At 42.2% G+C, this 18,191-nt stretch overlaps 3 protein-coding genes across 6 annotated transcripts in view; 2 read left to right on the plus strand and 1 right to left on the minus strand.

Moving 5' to 3' along the window:
• Window positions 1–5,573, plus strand: part of plgrkt (plasminogen receptor, C-terminal lysine transmembrane protein) — a 32,357-nt gene extending 26,784 nt beyond the window's left edge. Inside the window, exons 4-5 of one of the 2 annotated variants that reach the window (XM_014124583.3) lie at window positions 3,740–3,849; window positions 4,627–5,294. In XM_014124583.3, coding sequence (XP_013980058.1) covers window positions 3,740–3,849; window positions 4,627–4,754 — 238 coding nt within the window. In that variant the 3' untranslated portion in view covers window positions 4,755–5,294. 2 annotated transcript variants of the gene reach the window in all.
• A 505-nt stretch (window positions 5,574–6,078) lies between these two features.
• LOC106561479 (relaxin-3) lies at window positions 6,079–11,686 on the plus strand. The gene is made up of 2 exons (XM_014125479.3): window positions 6,079–6,313; window positions 10,745–11,686. Exons 1-2 carry the CDS (start codon window positions 6,136–6,138, stop codon window positions 11,125–11,127), a joined length of 561 nt encoding a protein of 186 aa, XP_013980954.1. The 5' UTR covers window positions 6,079–6,135; the 3' UTR covers window positions 11,128–11,686.
• A 1,455-nt stretch (window positions 11,687–13,141) lies between these two features.
• LOC106561486 (tyrosine-protein kinase JAK2) overlaps window positions 13,142–18,191 on the minus strand; it is a 77,764-nt gene continuing 72,714 nt past the window's right edge. For all 3 annotated transcript variants that reach the window (XM_014125501.3, XM_014125491.3, XM_014125511.3), the window contains 5 exons: window positions 17,855–17,979; window positions 17,369–17,541; window positions 16,933–17,050; window positions 16,715–16,828; window positions 13,142–15,904 (listed from right to left, as the gene is read on the minus strand). In XM_014125501.3, coding sequence (XP_013980976.3) covers window positions 15,752–15,904; window positions 16,715–16,828; window positions 16,933–17,050; window positions 17,369–17,541; window positions 17,855–17,979 — 683 coding nt within the window. In that variant the 3' untranslated portion in view covers window positions 13,142–15,751. The remainder of the gene's footprint in view (window positions 15,905–16,714; window positions 16,829–16,932; window positions 17,051–17,368; window positions 17,542–17,854; window positions 17,980–18,191) is intronic.

Here is an 18,191-nt window from a genome sequence, read left to right on the forward strand (position 1 = left end):
CCCAACACACCTCCAGACTGTGTTAGGGCTGTTTTACCAAGAAGGAGAGTGATGGAGTCCTGCATCAGATGACCTGGCCTACACAATCCCCCGACCTCAACCAAATTGAGATGGTTTGGGATAAGTCGGACCGCAGAGTTTAGGAAAAGTAGCCAACAATTGCTCAGCAGATGTGGGAACTCCTTCAAGACTGTTGGTGAAGCTGGTTGAGAGAATGCCAAGAGTGTGCAAAAAGTTCAAGGCAAAGGGTGGCTATTTGAAGAATCTTACCCTCCCAAAATGCTTGGAAGAAGAAGAAAAAAAAAAGTTACCCTCCCCTGTACCCAAAATAATAGTAAAAACATAACGTGGATGAACGAGAGCATGCCTACTGTTTACCCTCACTCCTAGAACAGATCAGAGCCTTAGATATGCAGGTTAGTAAGCATTACAAGTAGCCAGAAGGTTGTGGATTCGCAGACCACCGCGGACAAAGGCAGAGATGAAAAGACCTCCATTATAATAAAAGCACTGCATGAATCTCTTATTTGCAGTCCAAAGGAAAAAAATTAATTTTACAAACGCATTTCATGCAATTCTAGGTCATTTTACGTGACTAGAAGCAAGCATACTCTTCTTTTAATACCACAACAGAGCATGATAATGAATGAGCGCATGCTACAACACTGGAGATTTCTATACAGGCTATTGTTAAAAATGAGGATAGTCTTACGATTGGAACAGTGCTAAAGTTGTATATCAACTGTAAAAATGTAGCGCAACAGAACCAGTTACAACTGAAGTATCTGATTATCAATGAATTCGCGAAAAAGCCATTTGCTTTTTAACATAGCGGCCACATATAATCCGGTAGGCCTATATGCGCTTGTAACTTTTTTTCATTTGGGAAACTATACTTTTTTAAATAATCGATTTTATTCCATGATATTGTTGTTGCAAAATAGATGTGTTGACTGTGATAAGGGCATGGGAATATAAGAGCATCTGCTAGGCTAAATTAACAAACTAGGCATGCATAGGTCACCGCATGATCCTCAAACCAAAGACTGTCCAAACTTGTATTTCCAAAAGAATTCAAAAAGGCACTGTATAGCCTAGTAAGGCATTTTTCATTTCATTATTATTTAATTCTAAGTAATCATTTTGTAAAATGTATTTTAATACAGTCCAAATGTGAAACGTATAGGCATGTTGTTGACGTGCTGCTGTTGATGTGGTGTCGAAATGCTGAGCGTTCCTTCCAGCCTGAGTGCAGGAGTGTCAAACTCATTCCACGAGGGCTGTTTGTCTGCGGGTTTTTGTTTTTTTCAATTAATTAAGACTTAGACAACCAGGTGAGGGGAGTTGCTTACTAATTAGTGACCTAGTAGAGCGAAAACCCGCAGACACGCCACTCCGTGGAATGAGTTTGACACGTGCTGTAGTGTCACAAATGCTTCACAATTTATTTCTTAAATGGCAGGCTATAGCCTCAAAATAATAATAATATAGCCTAAATAATTTGGCTACCTGGCTTGCTCCTCACTGATTTAGAGTTTAGTATGTTGTTTAATAGCCTGTTGAAATGTTGAACATCAATTGTTAGTGACAAAATCACACATTACTTCCAAAGCAAAGTACATTTTTTGTCTCCTCGGCTATAGAAGGTTGCTGTGCAGCCTCAATGTCAAACCAAAGATATCCCATATGCATCGGAGTCACGTCTGGCGTTTTGCAGCTTGCTTCTAGCATAAAGCATTGCGGACTAAAGTGTTATAGATCACTTTATATAATCAGGTCCATAATTTTTTTCTTCTAAATCTTAAGCTAACAAGGGTTAGGCCAATGCTTTTAGCCATTTTCTTGAACAAAAGCCACAATACCCTCACAATTCGAGCCCTGGTTTTAACTTAAACACCAAGCCCATAACTGACACTGATATTTAAGGAGTGCATGGTGGCTGAAGGAATGTGCTGACAAAATCTATGGATAGTAGACTAATTTTGTCTGTCAAACAGGTAGGCCTACCTCTTATTTCATGAATAGAAAGAAATAGGCTCCAACACAAAGACCTATTGTTGTTAGCCTAAAGTCAAATTAACTGTTTAAACTAAGATCTTCCTCGAATTAGCCAACTTTCAGCACACATGCGCTGTCCAGCTTCGCGGCTACCTCTCCATAGTAATGTAAGTTACTCAACTATTGCTTATTGTGAGGTCCGTAACTGATAAATTGCTTCATTATGGGCAAAGAACATTTTTTTTAAATTCAAATCAATTATAGCAGTAGCAAGCTTACCTCCGGTCCTCCTCATTTTCGCCCTCTCAAACCGAACAGGACATCAGTAGCCCTCGACCGCAGGCACAGATATTGCATTTCTGGGACAAATACATCATTATTTTCGGAAGACACGTTTGACTTGCCTGCTGAAGTGCCACCGTACACAGCACAGCCATTGGTTAGGCAGCACAGAAGGATTTACATCAACATGAGCAGGGCAGGCCAGGGCTTATGATTGGGATAGCCTGTCCATTGCAGTGTAGCCTAGTTTTATATACACCATCCCAGCAGTGCAAAAACTCGGGAAGGAAGTACATTATCTTAGAAATATAACTTTGCCATGTGCTTCTCCGAACGTGCTCTTCGCATAGCCTTGGCCTATTGTACAGGCTATGGATCATTTGATTGAGATCACACTAGGCGCACTTGATATTGCGTGCCCAGTAGAGAATTAGGGATGAGGGGCAGCGTCGGGCACACATCGAGATATAATAAGCAACTAATTCTCAAACACTGAGCAATATGACATTTAATCTATTACAAATTAAATTACCCTCCCCTGGACTAAATAAAAAAAATTCTACTAAACCCTCCCCCATTTTCCTCCGGGTAACAATTGTGTAAATTTCGACCGCTCCCTAACCGACTTTGGTGATAGAAGTGACTGTGTTTGTTCACAGAAACATGTATGGAGCCAACACATGGAGATTTGCAAGATGATGTGATGAAGTCCAGACTGACTTGATACTGATGTCTCTGAATGGAGAGAGACCTGGCACTCGGCATAAACATTTTACTAGACACAACTTTTACTTGTATTGTCTTCTTTTATTATTGAATGGTATCAGTCAAAATGGGGAGTGAGAAACCCTGTGTATTCTACACCAGGATCATGGAACTCCTGTTGTATATGGGACTCCATCCAGGAAGGTATGACCACTGACATGTTTGCCAAGGCAGCCCCGTTACCACCAGACAAAATGCCAATAGGCACCGTGTCTGTATTGGCTGGGAACGACAATGAAAGGTGCACATTGTTATATTAGCATAACCCTGCTTCTATGGTATTATGTAAATGGTTGCTTATTCTACATGAACCTGTTATATTTGAAAGTTATCAAAAAAACAGTTTATGATATCTAGATAAATTCAGCAATTGCATTCTTCTCGTATTACTCTGTAGGCTACTGACCTACTCAAAGCTTCCTCCGGCATCTCGCCATACATCTGCCTGTAGTTATTTGTTTTGATTGAGTGGGGGGAAACAGCTGCGGGCAAGGTTCTGACAGATGGGTGTCTTGGTGGTGGAAAGGACACACCCATATCAAACCACACCCCTAAGCCAACCTCGCGTTTGGCTTCTGTCACGGCCTGCCTGCATTTCTTGAAGAGCAAGCCAAAAAAGGTGGTCCAGTTCCCTTTTTAATTGTTAGTTCATCTCTGTGACTGTCTAATGTTCCACTATCTCCCACTCTTGCAGTGCCATTAAGAAGAAGAAGTCTGTTCTCTTTGCCCCTGTCGTGCCTCTCAGTTTTGTCCTGGTCTATCAGATGGACATGGCGTATGGAACGCTAATCTACCGAATGAGGGGTAAGTACTTCTCTACCATGTGCACAAACAGCTGACCCAAAACATATTTTGCAAACTCAGATATTTTATTTTCATTGTCCTTTCACCATGGATGCGTAACCAGGTCAATGCAGTACAGCTCAGCTCGGTAATGTGAAAAGGGTATTTTAGCTCACAATCACATCCGTTAGTGATTTCACCAAGTTTAGAACGAGACAGGGTTGTCAATCACCTAATTTCAGGATCAAAAACCACCTCAAGAAGAAAAAGACACATCTTGCTTTGATTTGTGTGACTTCTCTCTGTCAAACTTCAACATTCTGTGACATCACAGATAGTCCTGGGACATTGGTTATTGGGTTCCATGCTCATTAGGTATGCAGAAAGCCATTTGGATACCCTGACCAATCTCCAATAATTGGCTACCTCTCAGGGGCATATGGGCTGCTTTTAAAGTCACTTCCAAAAGCGTCACCGCTTCACAAAAATACTTGGGTTTGATTTTCTTTCAGCCAACCAGAAACCTTCCAAGGAATATCCTCCCTCAGATAAATTGAAAGATACATTAAACGTGGGTAAACCAAATTCTTGCTGTAGTCAGTTACTACAGTATAGGGTAGATGTGATTTCAACAATACCCACAGCAGACCACCACAGTTTAATATCAGTATCTTGGATGAAAGCAATAAACTAATTTCTGTGATCTGAAAAGAAAATGGACAATAAAGTATTATTCTTTGCTTGCTTGTTTCCTTTGCTATTTGATTGATGTCACTTCCTGCCTGTGTGGGTCCCCAGGGGAGGCGGAGAGCATCATGGTCGCAGAACACGACCGATTGGACCTTCCACACGGTGTGCCCAACTTCGAGAGCATTGAGAAGGCAAGAAGAGCCAAGACCGCCCTCGGCTCCCTGTTTGAGAAATGACACCGTCATGGTGGGTGTGTTGTCCAGTGTCACACCCCTCTGATCTCCACCCCTGGAAGTGAGTGAGTGATGCTCCTCGGTCCCCAAGATCAATGTTCATCAGGTCTTCACCACAGAGTTAAGCTGTGTTCACATGCTATCGAAATGATCGGAAACTCAGTAAATGCAAGTACCTAGTTAGATATTTTAGCGTTTCCGATGGCACATGAATGCGAAATTATACGGCCAGCCATTATTGAGCTGAATGACTGTGATCAAAATCTGCCTTGTTTTAGAATTATCTACACCAATGGTGTTCAGATATATATTTAATGGAAAATGGGTTAGTTCCATTTAAGCCTTAGAATTTGTGGCCACATTAAAATGGACTTCAATTGCTCACCAGTTGCGGTTCAAATGCCTAAGATTAATGGTAAGCAGTCACTACTCAGCCCTGGACTACTGTCAAAAGTTTGTAAACGTTGTATAAAAAAATGAATTGCCATTGTAAAAGAAAAGTCGACTGCCAATGATACTACTAATAAAATATGATTGTCTGTACACAGGACCATGTGGATATTTCTCATGACAAAGTTTACTTTCTGGAATAGAAAAAAAATCAATCAATTTCCACAGAAATTCTTAATTTTCTGCTATCACAGTGCAGGTCATCATTTACAAACAGATTATTTATTGCAGATGAAGATTTGATTGGAAGCAGTCTTGAGTGTATAGCTCTGAGCTGTTTCCAAACACCAAATCTGAACAGTGACATTTCACTAATTCTGCTACATGAATGAATTTATACCCAGAATACATAAAAAAAAACATGAATTATCTAAAGTGTGTCTGGAATCCATTTCTACACATTCTTTGTGTGAGAGAGAGAGCATGCACATGTGGCTAGGGCAGTAGGGGTGCTGAGCGTGCTGCAGCACCCCCTGATGAATCAGAATTTCAAATTGTACCAAAAAAATGGGGGAATATATATTTCTCACAAGTAGTGCACTAGGACTTTACTAATCCTGTATGAGAGTACCAAAACATAGCCATCAGCAGCTCACCAAAAAATGTAAGCACCCCCACCTCTAACACTGTTACATGCCTGTGTGCATGTGAGCAATTGGGGGTTGTTATCAGGCAGAGGTGGATGGAGTGTAGAGTAATATGACTCACACCCAGGATGGTAATGGTGTGGGGTTAGTGACTATAAAAGAATGACCAGTAGCAAACAGACCACAAGAAGCATCACGGGATAGTGAGAGGTACCTATTGAAGTCTACATTGACAAGAGAACTTGGACTCACAGAACAGCATAGCACCTCAAGAAGCTCAGAACACACACTATAGGGTGACTTTAGTTAATCTCTCTCACAAGGAAACCAGCTCTACTTAACTGAAAATGCTACCAAAGCTTTCTTTTGTCATCCTTGTGTGTGTTGGTACTTTGTTAATGTGTGCAAGCACTCAAAGCCTATTGAGAGACAATGGGATGAAACTGTGCGGCAGAGAGTTTATAAGAGCGGTTATCTTCACGTGCGGCGGATCCCGTTGGAAACGGTCCTTAGATGAAGACTTGGGTAAGTAGCTACATCATTAAGGTTCTTAATGCAAACACTTGTCGATGATGTTGAACTGGTCAAACTTGTACTTTTCTCCGCAGCTGCAGTAAGACGTTGTTATAGCCTATTAATTGTGTAAATCTCATGTGACTTGGGCACCGCATTATATCGTTTTGGTAGGTCTACTCGTCTTATTTTCTATTTTAAAAGATACAACAAGCTATGGTCTAAAAATCCAAAGTTGCAGTCTAGGTTTTGAAAGAAAAGCGCATCTATTCAATCAAGATTTTGGTACATTTGGTGAATTCTGTCCCAGAGAACGATGGAGAGACGTTTCAGCTTGATAGTGGTAGCCTACTTCAGAACCACCGACAGTTTATTGGTTAGAGAATTAGAAAATAGGGAGCGCTGCTTTTTCCTCTGTAGAAATATGGTACCCTGTTGGACTGATTACTAAGAAGTATACTAATTGAAACGCAATCAACCTAAGCGACCCAACATTATTTTGTAATTTCCTATGTAAAAGTTGTTCAGAGCGCTCTCAATTATTAGCACGGTGGACCTGCAATGTACTCTGCACGGTTTCTGAGCGTCATAGCTATCCGTGCAGTAACAGTGAACCTCTGGTTTTTACTGAAATTAATTGTTAGGGTGTCTTGACACGGTGGAACTAGTTGGAATTAAAAAAAAGAACCCAGCATGTTATATTTTGGGGGATTTTCACTGTCATTGTATGTATTCACTTTTACAGTTTGTGTACCGGTATTCAAATGAGTCTATGCATTAAAGTGTAGATATTTTTTTTATAATGAGTGTCTCACTAGCCTCTTTTATACCTGGTTCTAAAATACGTATCTTGTTTACATTCTCATTGTGCCCACATTTGTCGACAGGCAGGCCTATAGACAATCAAAATATTAATTGTGAACTGATTTTGATGAGATCTTTCTGACCACCTCTGGAGGTAGCCAAGACGCTAAGGATATTCTTGAAGTGTAAACAAATCCTGACAAAAGCATAGCCTATACATTTGGCCAATTTCACTGTTGTCCCGCCCTCATAAAATACATCACACTGGCCAGTAAGTATGGACAACGATAGGTTACCTCTACAAATCCTCCAGAATTAAGATTAAGGTCTTCAATAGAAACCAAGTGCCTTCTGGTACTGTGGTCGGATGCCATAGTCCAATCGAAATTTGATAACACGTATAGAAATAAAGATATTAACGAAGATGTCGTCCCGAATACATGAAAAAGGGTTCACATGTCCAATGCCAGCGCAACATCAAATATTTGAAAATATCTTAAAGGTCAATGACTGTAATAGCAGGAGTGGGAACGGAATAACCCAGAGTCCATTTTTATTCGGAGCTGGATGCAGTATTGTGGCCATCCCATGATCCCACCCCCACCGTTAACTCTGGACAGCGCTGTGGATGATGGAGATAATGAAATGCTGACCGTTTTATAAACATTTTTGTAATTAGAAAAGTCAAAAGGGCTGTATTCAAACCGCATCTCGGAAATGCAGCGTGGTTGAAATGTAAAATGAATGTTCCAGCTGAAACTGCATTCGCAGTAGACGCTACTTATATCGGCTCATTCTGAAATTACCTTCACATTTATAGGCTATAGCGGAATCTTGTAACGCTTCATCGTTACAGATTGAACAGAGCCCTAATTCATGTTGCTATTATCAGATATGAAAAAAGTGGTATTTATACTGAACGAAAATATAAACGCAACATGCAACAAATAACGATTTTATTGAGTTTTCCTTAAATAAAGTGTATCAGTCAATTGAAATAAAGTTTAGGCCCTAATCGATGTATTTCACATGACTGGGCAGGGAGATCATAGGCCCACCCACCAAGGGGCAAGGCCCAGCCAATCAAAATGAGTTTTTCCCACACAAAAGGGCTTTATTACAGACAGAAATACTCCTCAGTTTCATCAGCTGTCCGAGGGGGTGGTCTCAGATGATCCCACAGGTGAAGAAGCCAGATGTGGAGGTCCTGGGCTGGCATGGTTACACATGGTCTGGTGGTGGTGAGGCCGGTTGAATGTACTGCCAAATTCTCTAAAACAATGTTGGAGGCGGCTTATGGTAGAGAAATGAACATACAATTCTCTGGCAACAGTTCTAGTGGACATTCCTGCAGTCAGCATGCCAATTGCACTCCCTCAAAACTTGAGACATCTGTGGCATTGTGTTGTGTGGCAAAACTGCACATTTTTGAGTGGCCTTTTATTGAACCCAGCACAAGGTGCACCTGTGTAATGATCATGCAGTTTAATCAGCTTCTTGATATGCCACACCTGTCAAGTGGATGGATTATCTTGGCAAAGGAGAAACGCTCACTAACAGGGATGTAAACAAATGTGTGTGCAAAATTTGAGAGAAATAATCATTTTGTGCGTATGGAAAGTTTCTGTGATCTTTTATTTCAGCTCATGAAACATGGGACCAACACTACATGTTCTGTTTGTCCAGTATATAATACAGTGGCTTGTCTATGGAAATTGTATTAAAATCCACTCTGGCTCTAAAGGTAGCCTACAGGTGGAAAATTAGGCCAACAAAATATACACTATATATACAAAAATATGTGGACACCCCTTCAAATTAGTGGATTTGGCTATTTCAGCCACACCTGTTGCTGACAGGTGTTAGAGCTGCCCCGGTCAAATGGGTACTGTTATCGTAAAGCAGAAATGTCTAGGAGCAACAACGGCTCAGCCGTGAAGTGGTAGGCCACACAAACTCACAGAACAGGACCGCCGAGTGCTGAAGTGCGTAAAAATGGTCTTTCCTCAGATGCAATACTCACTACCAATTTCCAAACTGCCTTTGCAAGCAAGGTCAGTACAATAACTGTTAGTCGGGAGCATCATGAAATGGCTTGCCATGGCTGAGCAGCCACACACTAGCCTAAGATCACCATGTGCAATGCCCAGCGTCGGCTGGAGTGGTGTGAAGGTCGCCACTATTCGACTCTGGAGCAGTGGAAATGCTTCTCTGGATTGATGAATCACGCTTCACCATCTGGCAGTTCGATGGACAAATCTGGGTTTGGTGGATGCCAGAAAAACAATACCTGCCCGAATGCATAGTGCTAACTGTAAAGTTTGGTGGAGGAGGAAAAATGGTCTGGGGCTGTTTTTCATGGTTCGGGCTAGGACCCTTAGTTCCAGTGAAGGGAAATCTTAATGGTGACAGACTAGACGATTCTGTGCTTCCAACTGTGTGGCAACAGTTTGGGGAAGGCCCTTTCCTGTTTCAGCATGACAATGCCCCCATGCACAAAGCGAGGTCCATACAGAAATGGTTTGTCGAGACCGTTGTGGAAGAACTTGACTGGCCTACACAGAGCCCTGACCTCAACCCCATTGAACACTTTTGGGATGAATTGGAACACCGACTGCGAGCCAGGCCTAATCGCCCCCAACATCAGTGCCTGACCTCTCTAATGTTCTTGTGGCTGAATAGAAGCAATGTTCCAACATTGAGTGGAAAGCCTTCCCAGAATAGTGGAGGCTGATATCGCAGGAAAGGGGGGGGGGGGGGGGGGGGGGGCAACTCCATATTAATGCCCATGATTTTGGGATGTCTGACGAGCAGGTGTCCACATACCTTTGGTCATGTAATGTACCTTGCCATACACTTGTCAGGCACTGTGCTCTTCTACTGCGACTCCATCATAGTCCGCCACATCATCCCCAACACATTTGTAGTAGGCCTATATCAGTCCTCGATGAGTGAAAGTGACTCCGTTTCGGGATTATCAATGATCAATTATCTGGAAGAAACCACAGTCCTTCTCCCAGCATGTTACATTTCTGTTCCTTTGGTAGAACTGTTTAGGTCTAGTATCGGCTAACGCAAAATCTTTATCGAATTCTGTTCTATTATATTCTGTGAATCTTTTAAGCATTTTCCAGACTAATAGCTAGCAATAAAGTGCAGAAGATGTCCAAACTGATTCGTAAAGGCGCATAACTTTCTGTAAGCATGAGCGAGGCCACTTCCGCAATTACAAATCATTTGGAATAAAACAAAGCACATGAGCTGACGAGGTTATCGGGACAGTATTAAGCCCAGTATTAAATTGTTGGTTAACAAAAATAGGCCGTAATGATGAGAGTATAACTATTGAGTATAAAAATATGCTTTTTTTCCCCTGTTGATTTACAGAGCTTGTGTCATAAGGGAAGGTCCAAGGCAAGTTGGATTAGTTTGCATACAGGGAGGGACCAGGGAATCTGGTCACAATGCAGATGCAGTCGGCAGATAGGAGACATTTTAAAACCATGTGTTGAAGCAACAATACTTGATGATAAGATAGTTATCGGCTCATCTTGATCGAATGATGACAACCAAATGTGAATGCAAGGTGTACTCACCCCTACTGACTGCCCCCCCCCCCCATGCTCTGACCTCTTCCAGATCTCCTCTATTCCAGCTCCCACAGTGATGTCAGAGAGGGCGAGGACAGCAGACTCAACTGGCCTCATGGTCTGGACCAGGCCGCAGTAGCAGACCACTCTCTCCAGCTCTCCTCCTCACCCCCCACCTCCCTGGCTGAACTCCTCTCACTCCTGGGTGGAGTGGGGGACCATAGGGGGTCCGCGGCCAACCTCGACCCCAGTGAAGAGCTCCAGAATCATGCAGTGGTGTTGGGAGGAGTGGGGGGAGCCGGAGAGCTGGCCAGGAGCCCAAGCATCAATTGGCAACGCCGCAACAGGCGAAAGAGGAACTTTTCCTTGGGCGTAGCTGCAATGTGCTGCAACCAGGGCTGCACTAAGAATGACATTCGGCGTCTGTGCTGAGACTGGGGCAGTGGGCAACAGGATGGTAGAGCTGCCCTAGCCTGGGTTTATCTGACCACCTCCTCTCTGTGTTATTGGAGTGTGGGTGATAGGTAGCTGTTTTCAGTGTTAAATTAGATTGTTGATGGGAGAAATTTCAACACAGGCTGGCTCAGGATTTCCCAAACTCGGTCCTCGGGACCCCAAGGAGTGCACGTTTGGGTTTTGCCCTAGCACTACACAGCTAATTCAACTAATCATCAAGCTTTGATCATTTAAATCAGTTGTGTAGTGTTAGGCCCAAAAAACTGTGCGCCCCTTAGGGTGTAGAGGACCAGGTTTGGGAAATGCTGTGCTAGCTGTTTAAATGGCTTTGTACGCTTTTCTGTATAATGTGTAAGGCAAATAGTTTGCAAATAAATGTATTGCTCAAATGTTGTTTCATCATTAAATGAATTACTGAAGCAAGAGCACCTATGCACTTCCCTGAGAAATACAATTGTTTGAATGACTTGAAAAATGCATCCCCCCTTACACCCACCAAGAATACCCCATTGAAATACTGTGAACATATGTTAAGTGAATGTAAAACTCGTTGAATATCAATATAAAGTCTATTTTGGAAATCACATTTTGTCCATGTCGAAATGTCTCATCCACTTAATGGAAAAGCAAAAAATGTGCTATCTATATAATAATGCATGGTAAAGAACATATTGGTATTTATTAGGTTCATCAAAAATAAATCATTTCATGTCTGCATTCTACCTGGGGTAAAACCACATTATTTTTAGCCATTACTCAATGTTTACTGTAGCTGACGCCATGGTAACAGTCAGGTAATAAGGAAAAATAAGCTCTTATTTTCCCTTATTAGCTTTTTTTTTTTCTTCAATACTCTCCTGGTTTACCATGGAAACGGTAACAGTTAGCTGGTGGCCCTGACCTGCAGCTAGTTGTGTTAAGTCAGCCATGAGGACAAGAGGATCCACCAGACACAATAACGGTTATTGCAATGACTACCATACTTCCACAGAACATTAGTTACACTTACTATCACCACCACTACCAAGGTGTACCTTGAGAGGGATTTCACACAGCTCGCTGGGACTCGCTGGTTTATGAGGATCCTACCCCATTTAGCCTCAAAGCAATCACAACAAATCACCACAGTTTTCTCCGTGGGAGACCATTCCTGACTGTCGGCCTACCATACCTGAGTATTTGACAATGGTTTAAGTCACCAGTCAGCGCCTTAAATAGATACAAGTTTCTCTGCGGTGTGCGTGTGCGTGCATGTGTGCAATTACTTTTCAAAACAAGTATTTAGAACATCTTAATTTGAAAGAATAAGTAGTTGAATATTGGAATGTATTTAAAAAATACTATTTGGAAAGATTTGCATGTATTTACAATTACTTGAAAGACAGTGTTTTCAATTAAATATTTGAATTATTTGGTGTGCACTTGAAAATAGTTGTGAATGTACTTAAGTTTCATTTGAAATGGAAGCTATGCAGGTCTCATTTGACTTATTAATCGCATAATGAAGCCCATACTTTACATTGGTGTCTCGTGATAGAGGGACAAGATGCCATGTTACATTCAAAAAAACAAAAGCAGTTTCTAAAAGCTCGTTGGACATGGAGCAGCAAAGTATTTGAGGGCATTTGAAATATGTTTGGTGCAAATATATTTGAAAAGGGGTTCAAATAGTGTTCCAGGAAAGTTTTGAATAAGTAATCGTTTTGTTCTGTGTATTTTGAAAATTCTCAAATACATAGAAAAAAGTAATTGAAATAACAGATACACATGTATTTGAACCCAGGTCTGGTGTGCACGTGTGTGTATGTGCAAATTGTCATGTGTAAGTGACCTTTTTTGAGGGCTGACGGTGTGGATGGAGATGAGAGCCACTATCACCAACTTTCCACTCAAGAGGATGATTACAACCAAATAAAATGGCAGTTAAACTTTTGTCTCTCACAAATAAATAAAACATGCCACTAAAGCAACAAAATCAATTTCTGACCAGTTTTGCAATAACATACCCTTTAATACTGTATGACTGCTTTGATATAAAATAGCTGATATTTTACAATCAATTTAGCCTAAGCATTATAACTCAAATGTAACACCAGAACTCTTATGTTCAACTCGCAAACAGGTAAATACTGGCTTGTATAAAACAATTAAATAAATACATGATAAAAACCCTTTCCTCGCCATGATCATAGATTGCTTTTTTTATGAAAAATAACAAATATTTTCACTCAAAACACTTTAACCTTCGAAGTTTTGACATTGATGTGGCATCGTCTATGACAGTCAGCACGGCTGCCATAACAACAACCTAAAATAAAAGGACAGACAAACAGACAGACAAAACAGTCTCGTCCATTTTCTTATACAGTGAGGGAAAAAAGTATTTGATCCCCTCCTGATTTTGTACGTTTGCCCACTGACAAAGAAATTATCAGTCTATCATTTTAATGGTAGGTTTATTTGAACAGTGAGAGACAGAATAACAAAAAAATCCAGAAAAATGCATGTCAAAAATGTTATGAAATGATTTGCATTTTAATGAGGGAAATAAGTATTTGACCCCTCTGCAAAACATGACTTAGTACTTGGTGGCAAAACACATGTTGGCAATCACAGAGGTCAGACGTTTCTTGTAGTTGGCCACCAGGTTTGCACACATCTCAGGAGGGATTTTGTCCCACTCCTCTTTGCAGATCTTCTCCAAGTCATTAAGGTTTCGAGGCTGATGTTTGGCAACTCGAACCTTCAGCTCCCTCCACAGATTTTCTATGGGATTAAGGTCTGGAGACTGGCTAGGCCACTCCAGGACCTTAATGTGCTTCTTCTTGAGCCACTCCTTTGTTGCCTTGGCCGTGTGTTTTGGGTCATTTTCATGCTGGAATACCCATCCACGACCCATTTTCAATGCCCTGGCTGAGGGAAGGATGTTCTCACCCAAGATTTGACGATACATGGCCCCGTCCATCGTCCCTTTAATGCGGTGAAGTTGTCCTGTCCCCTTAGCAGAAAAACACCCCCAAAGCATAATGTTTCCACCTCCATGTTTGACGGTGGGGATGGTGTTATTGGGGTCATAGGCAGCATTCCTCCTCCTCCAAACACGGCGAGTTGAGTTGATGTCAAAGAGCTCCATTTTGGTCTCATCTGACCACTACACTTTCACCAGTTGTCCTCTGAGTCATTCAGATGTTCATTGACAAACTTCAGACGGGCATGCATATGTGCTTTCGAGCAGGGGGACCTTGCGGGCGCTGCAGGATTTCAGTCCTTCACGGCGTAGTGTGTTACCAATTGTTTTCTTGGTGACTATGGTCCCAGCTGCCTTGAGATCATTGACAAGATCCTCCGTGTAGTTCTGGGCTGATTCCTCACCATTCTCATGATCATTGCAACTCCATGAGGTGAGATCTTGCATGGAGCCCCAGGCCGAGGGATATTGACAGTTCTTTTGTGTTTCTTCCATTTGCGAATAATCCCACCAACTGTTGCCACCTTCTCACCAAGCTGCTTGGCGATGGTCTTGTAGCCCATTCCAGCCTTGTGTAGGTCTACAATCTTGTCCCTGACATCCTTGGAGAGCTCTTTGGTCTTGGCCATGGTGGAGAGTTTGGAATCTGATTGATTGATTGCTTCTGTTACCTGTATAAAAGACACCTGTCCACAAACTGAGATTTCTCCCTTTAAGAGTGTGCTCCTAATCTCAGCTCATTACCTGTATAAAAGACACCTGGGAGCCAGAAATCTTTCTGATTGAGAGGGGGTCAAATACTTATTTCCCTCATTAAAATGCAAATCAATTTTAACATTTTTGACATGCGTTTTTATGGATTTTTTTGTTGTTATTCTGTCTCTCACTGTTCAAATAAACCTACCATTAAAATTATAGACTGATCATTTCTTTGTCAGTGGGCAAACGTACAAAATCAGCAGGGGATGAAATACTTTTTCCCCCCTCACTGTAGGTACTACTGATCCGGCAGAAGTGCACATTCATATTCCAATGGAGGTCAGCAGGTGAGATGATGGCACATTAACACAATATGGATTACTGTGACAAAGAGAAAAGTGGTTTGACGTAATCCACTTGAGTTGAGGAGGGAGGCAGATGGAACAGTCTTAACGTCTTTACTAAATGCACGTCTTCTGTATTGCTATCCTTGACGTGTTTCTGTGCTGCCATTAGCATCAACATATACGACAGCGGAGTGTGTTCTGCCTGTGCTGGAGTCTGAGGCCAGAGCCCAAAATAAGTCATAATAGCCACAGTGAAAACATCCCAGAATGGAGAAAAGATGACAGCAAAGTAACAGCATATGGTCATTTTCCTTCCCCAAATCAGTGAAAAAAGGGGTAGGTTCGCACACAAAGACAGACTTCAATATTGTCTTTTTGTGATTTCTCCCAGAATGCCATTGGTAATCCTCCCCGCTTGCTCCTCCTATCTGCTCCAGAAGACTGTTGGCTCAAGTGACTTCATTGTCGTAGTCTTTGAGAGTTAAGGCGTCGTCAGGGTTGTGTTGATTAGGGCACACCGTGGCAAAACGTTTTACAATGGAAAATGAAAATGTGCGTTTCTTACTGGACAAGGTGATCATGTGGGCTAGGCCAGGTCACCTTCAGCAGAGCCCTCCAGGAAGGGTTCCTCAGCCCTCTTTACTGTGTCCCGGAACGTGTCCACACTCTGGGCTAACTTCTTGAAGGTGGGCCGCAGACCTGGGTCACCATTCCAGCACTCTGTCATCATGTTGTGGATCTGAGGGGTAAATAGATCGATTTGACAATTTAAAACGCAATACAAGCACACAAGTGGACAATGCATTTAAAATCATTGAGGATGACACAAAAAAGTCCTCTTAAATAAATGGTTCAAAAACGTAACATAGTAGGTGTAAGCTACATCAGTAGACCTAGCCTACTAGGCAGAATTGGGTTACACATACAGTATAACATAACAAAACAAAGGACAGGATGGCATTGTCATAGACACAGAGCAGGACTCCCTCAGCAGATCAGCGATCTCTGGCTCCTAAACTGAGTTAGATGATGGTGAAGTCAGTTGATGCCATAGAAATACAATGACGCAATTGGCTTGCTGGCCCTGATGTCGTCCACAGCTCAGCCTCTCTGTAGCCTGGACTTCGTATTCCACCACAACTAACGTCACCCACACGGGTGATGCCTCTGCTGCTGCTACAGAGCAAGAAAAGCCCACCACATATCAGTACGGTCTCGCTGCCATTTCCATACTGCAGTCAGGTCACCACTGATCAAGAAGCAGCCAGTGTTGAAATGCATCTTTTAAAATGCAAATATTAGCCAGCTAGCTAAACCTGACAAGTCATCCTGTCATCAGTCCTGCAACTCCGTGGGTGAAAACAACCAGATATATCCAATCAACAACTCAATTAAAAAACCCCACCTAAAAACATAAAATATGTAAAACATTTACTGAGCTCTCTGTTTAGGCTGCCTTACGATTTTGAGGGAGGCTCAAGTTTGGATGGCTATCAGATATACACAAGATACAGAAACAGACAGACAAAAAACAGACGGTCAGCCTCACCTCCTCAGGACAGCCCTGGGGAGCAGGGAGTCTGTATCCTCTCTTCAGGAGATCAATGAGGTGGTACACTATCATCTGGCCCTGCTTGTCACGGCCCATCTTGTCCATGAACACCTGGGGGGGGGGGGGGGGGGAGACAGTTGAGTTAGAAAAGTGATAAAGATGAAGAAGGATCGTGTGAGGTAGAAGAGGGAAAATAAGAGAGTGCAGAGACGTACGGCTGGAGGACTGCAGTTCTTGTCACTGTGGGTGAACAGCTCGTATAGGACCACGCCAAAGCTCCACACGTCAGAGCCCACTGAGAACTTGCTCTCAGTCAGCGACTCAGGGGCATACCTTCAACACAACGAAGCAAAATGAGCCTACAAAATGTAAATAAAAACTTACACACAGCAATGATCTAAAAAGCAAAAAAAAAAAAGAGGGGTTATAAAGGGTATCTAAGTAAAATATACAGTCAATCATTAGTTAAAATAGTTTATACAACATTAATAAACAGTAAATCTTTTTTCAAATTGTAGGATTGCTATTTTGGTGCTTGCCAATTAGTGAGCTCATTTGTGACTAACTTCATTAATAACAGTAACACTCGATTACTGTAGTAACCACAATTCTCCCACTGCCTGTTACAGAAGTTGCGGTATTATTTCTCACCAGAAGATGGGGCTCTCCCCCGGCTCTCTGACGGTGTAGTAGTCCTTGTCCTGAGGCAGGACCTTGGTGAGCCCAAAGTCTCCTATCTTCACCCTCAGCTCACTCTCTACCAGGATGTTACGGGTGGCCAGGTCTCTGTGGATGTAGCGCTTGGTCGCCAGGTAGTCCATGCCCTGCAGGAGCACACAGGTAGAGTTCAGTGAGTTCCTGTGAAGTCATTAAAATGACAGTCCACAGAAACAAACACCAATCTCCTGATGAGCAAGGGGCTGTCTGCATTCAACTTAATCAAGTAGTAAAAACAGAGTTTAACAACATTTTTGTCGGTTCTTCTCCATTGGTTTTCATGGAAAATTGCTCTCCGCTGCAAAAGTTTGTTGGACATCGCAACAGTAAATAGGGAGGGCAGGACTTGAAAAAAGGTCAATCATCTTTCTCAAGTGTTTGCACAGTCTTACAATGTACTGCGCTGTAACAGTCCTGTACCTTGCAGATCTGTGAGGCGTAGAGCAGGAGCTTCTTGTAGTCGAAGCGGTCCTTGTTCTTGACGAGGTAGTCTCTCAGACTGCCGTGGGGGAGATACTCCATGATCAGATGCAGGTTCCTCCGACCTAAGATATGGTTAGAATTGAATAAACAGCACAGCAGTCAGATGTATAGCACTACAACACTTTAGCTTGCACCAATTTCCAGTGATTGAAAGTTCCTGTTATGATGGTCATGTACTGTATAAAGCTGGGACATAGTAGCATGATTCATTTCAACAGTTGCATATTCAAGGAACAATGATCGAGAGAAGATTATGGTCATCACACTTTGCTCA

Source organism: Salmo salar, chromosome 01 (assembly GCF_965601325.2).
Source record: "Salmo salar chromosome 01, fSalSal1, whole genome shotgun sequence".
Taxonomy (NCBI): domain Eukaryota; kingdom Metazoa; phylum Chordata; class Actinopteri; order Salmoniformes; family Salmonidae; genus Salmo; species Salmo salar.

What these genes read in the sequence shown, in the direction of transcription:
- LOC106561479 (XM_014125479.3), top strand. Translation starts at nt 6,136, where the DNA reads ATGCTACCAAAGCTTTCTTTTGTCATCCTTGTGTGTGTTGGTACTTTG. An exon ending in GTCCTTAGATGAAGACTTGG is followed by an intron (nt 6,314 to 10,744) that starts GTAAGTAGCTAC and finishes GACCTCTTCCAG; the next exon opens with ATCTCCTCTATTCCAGCTCC.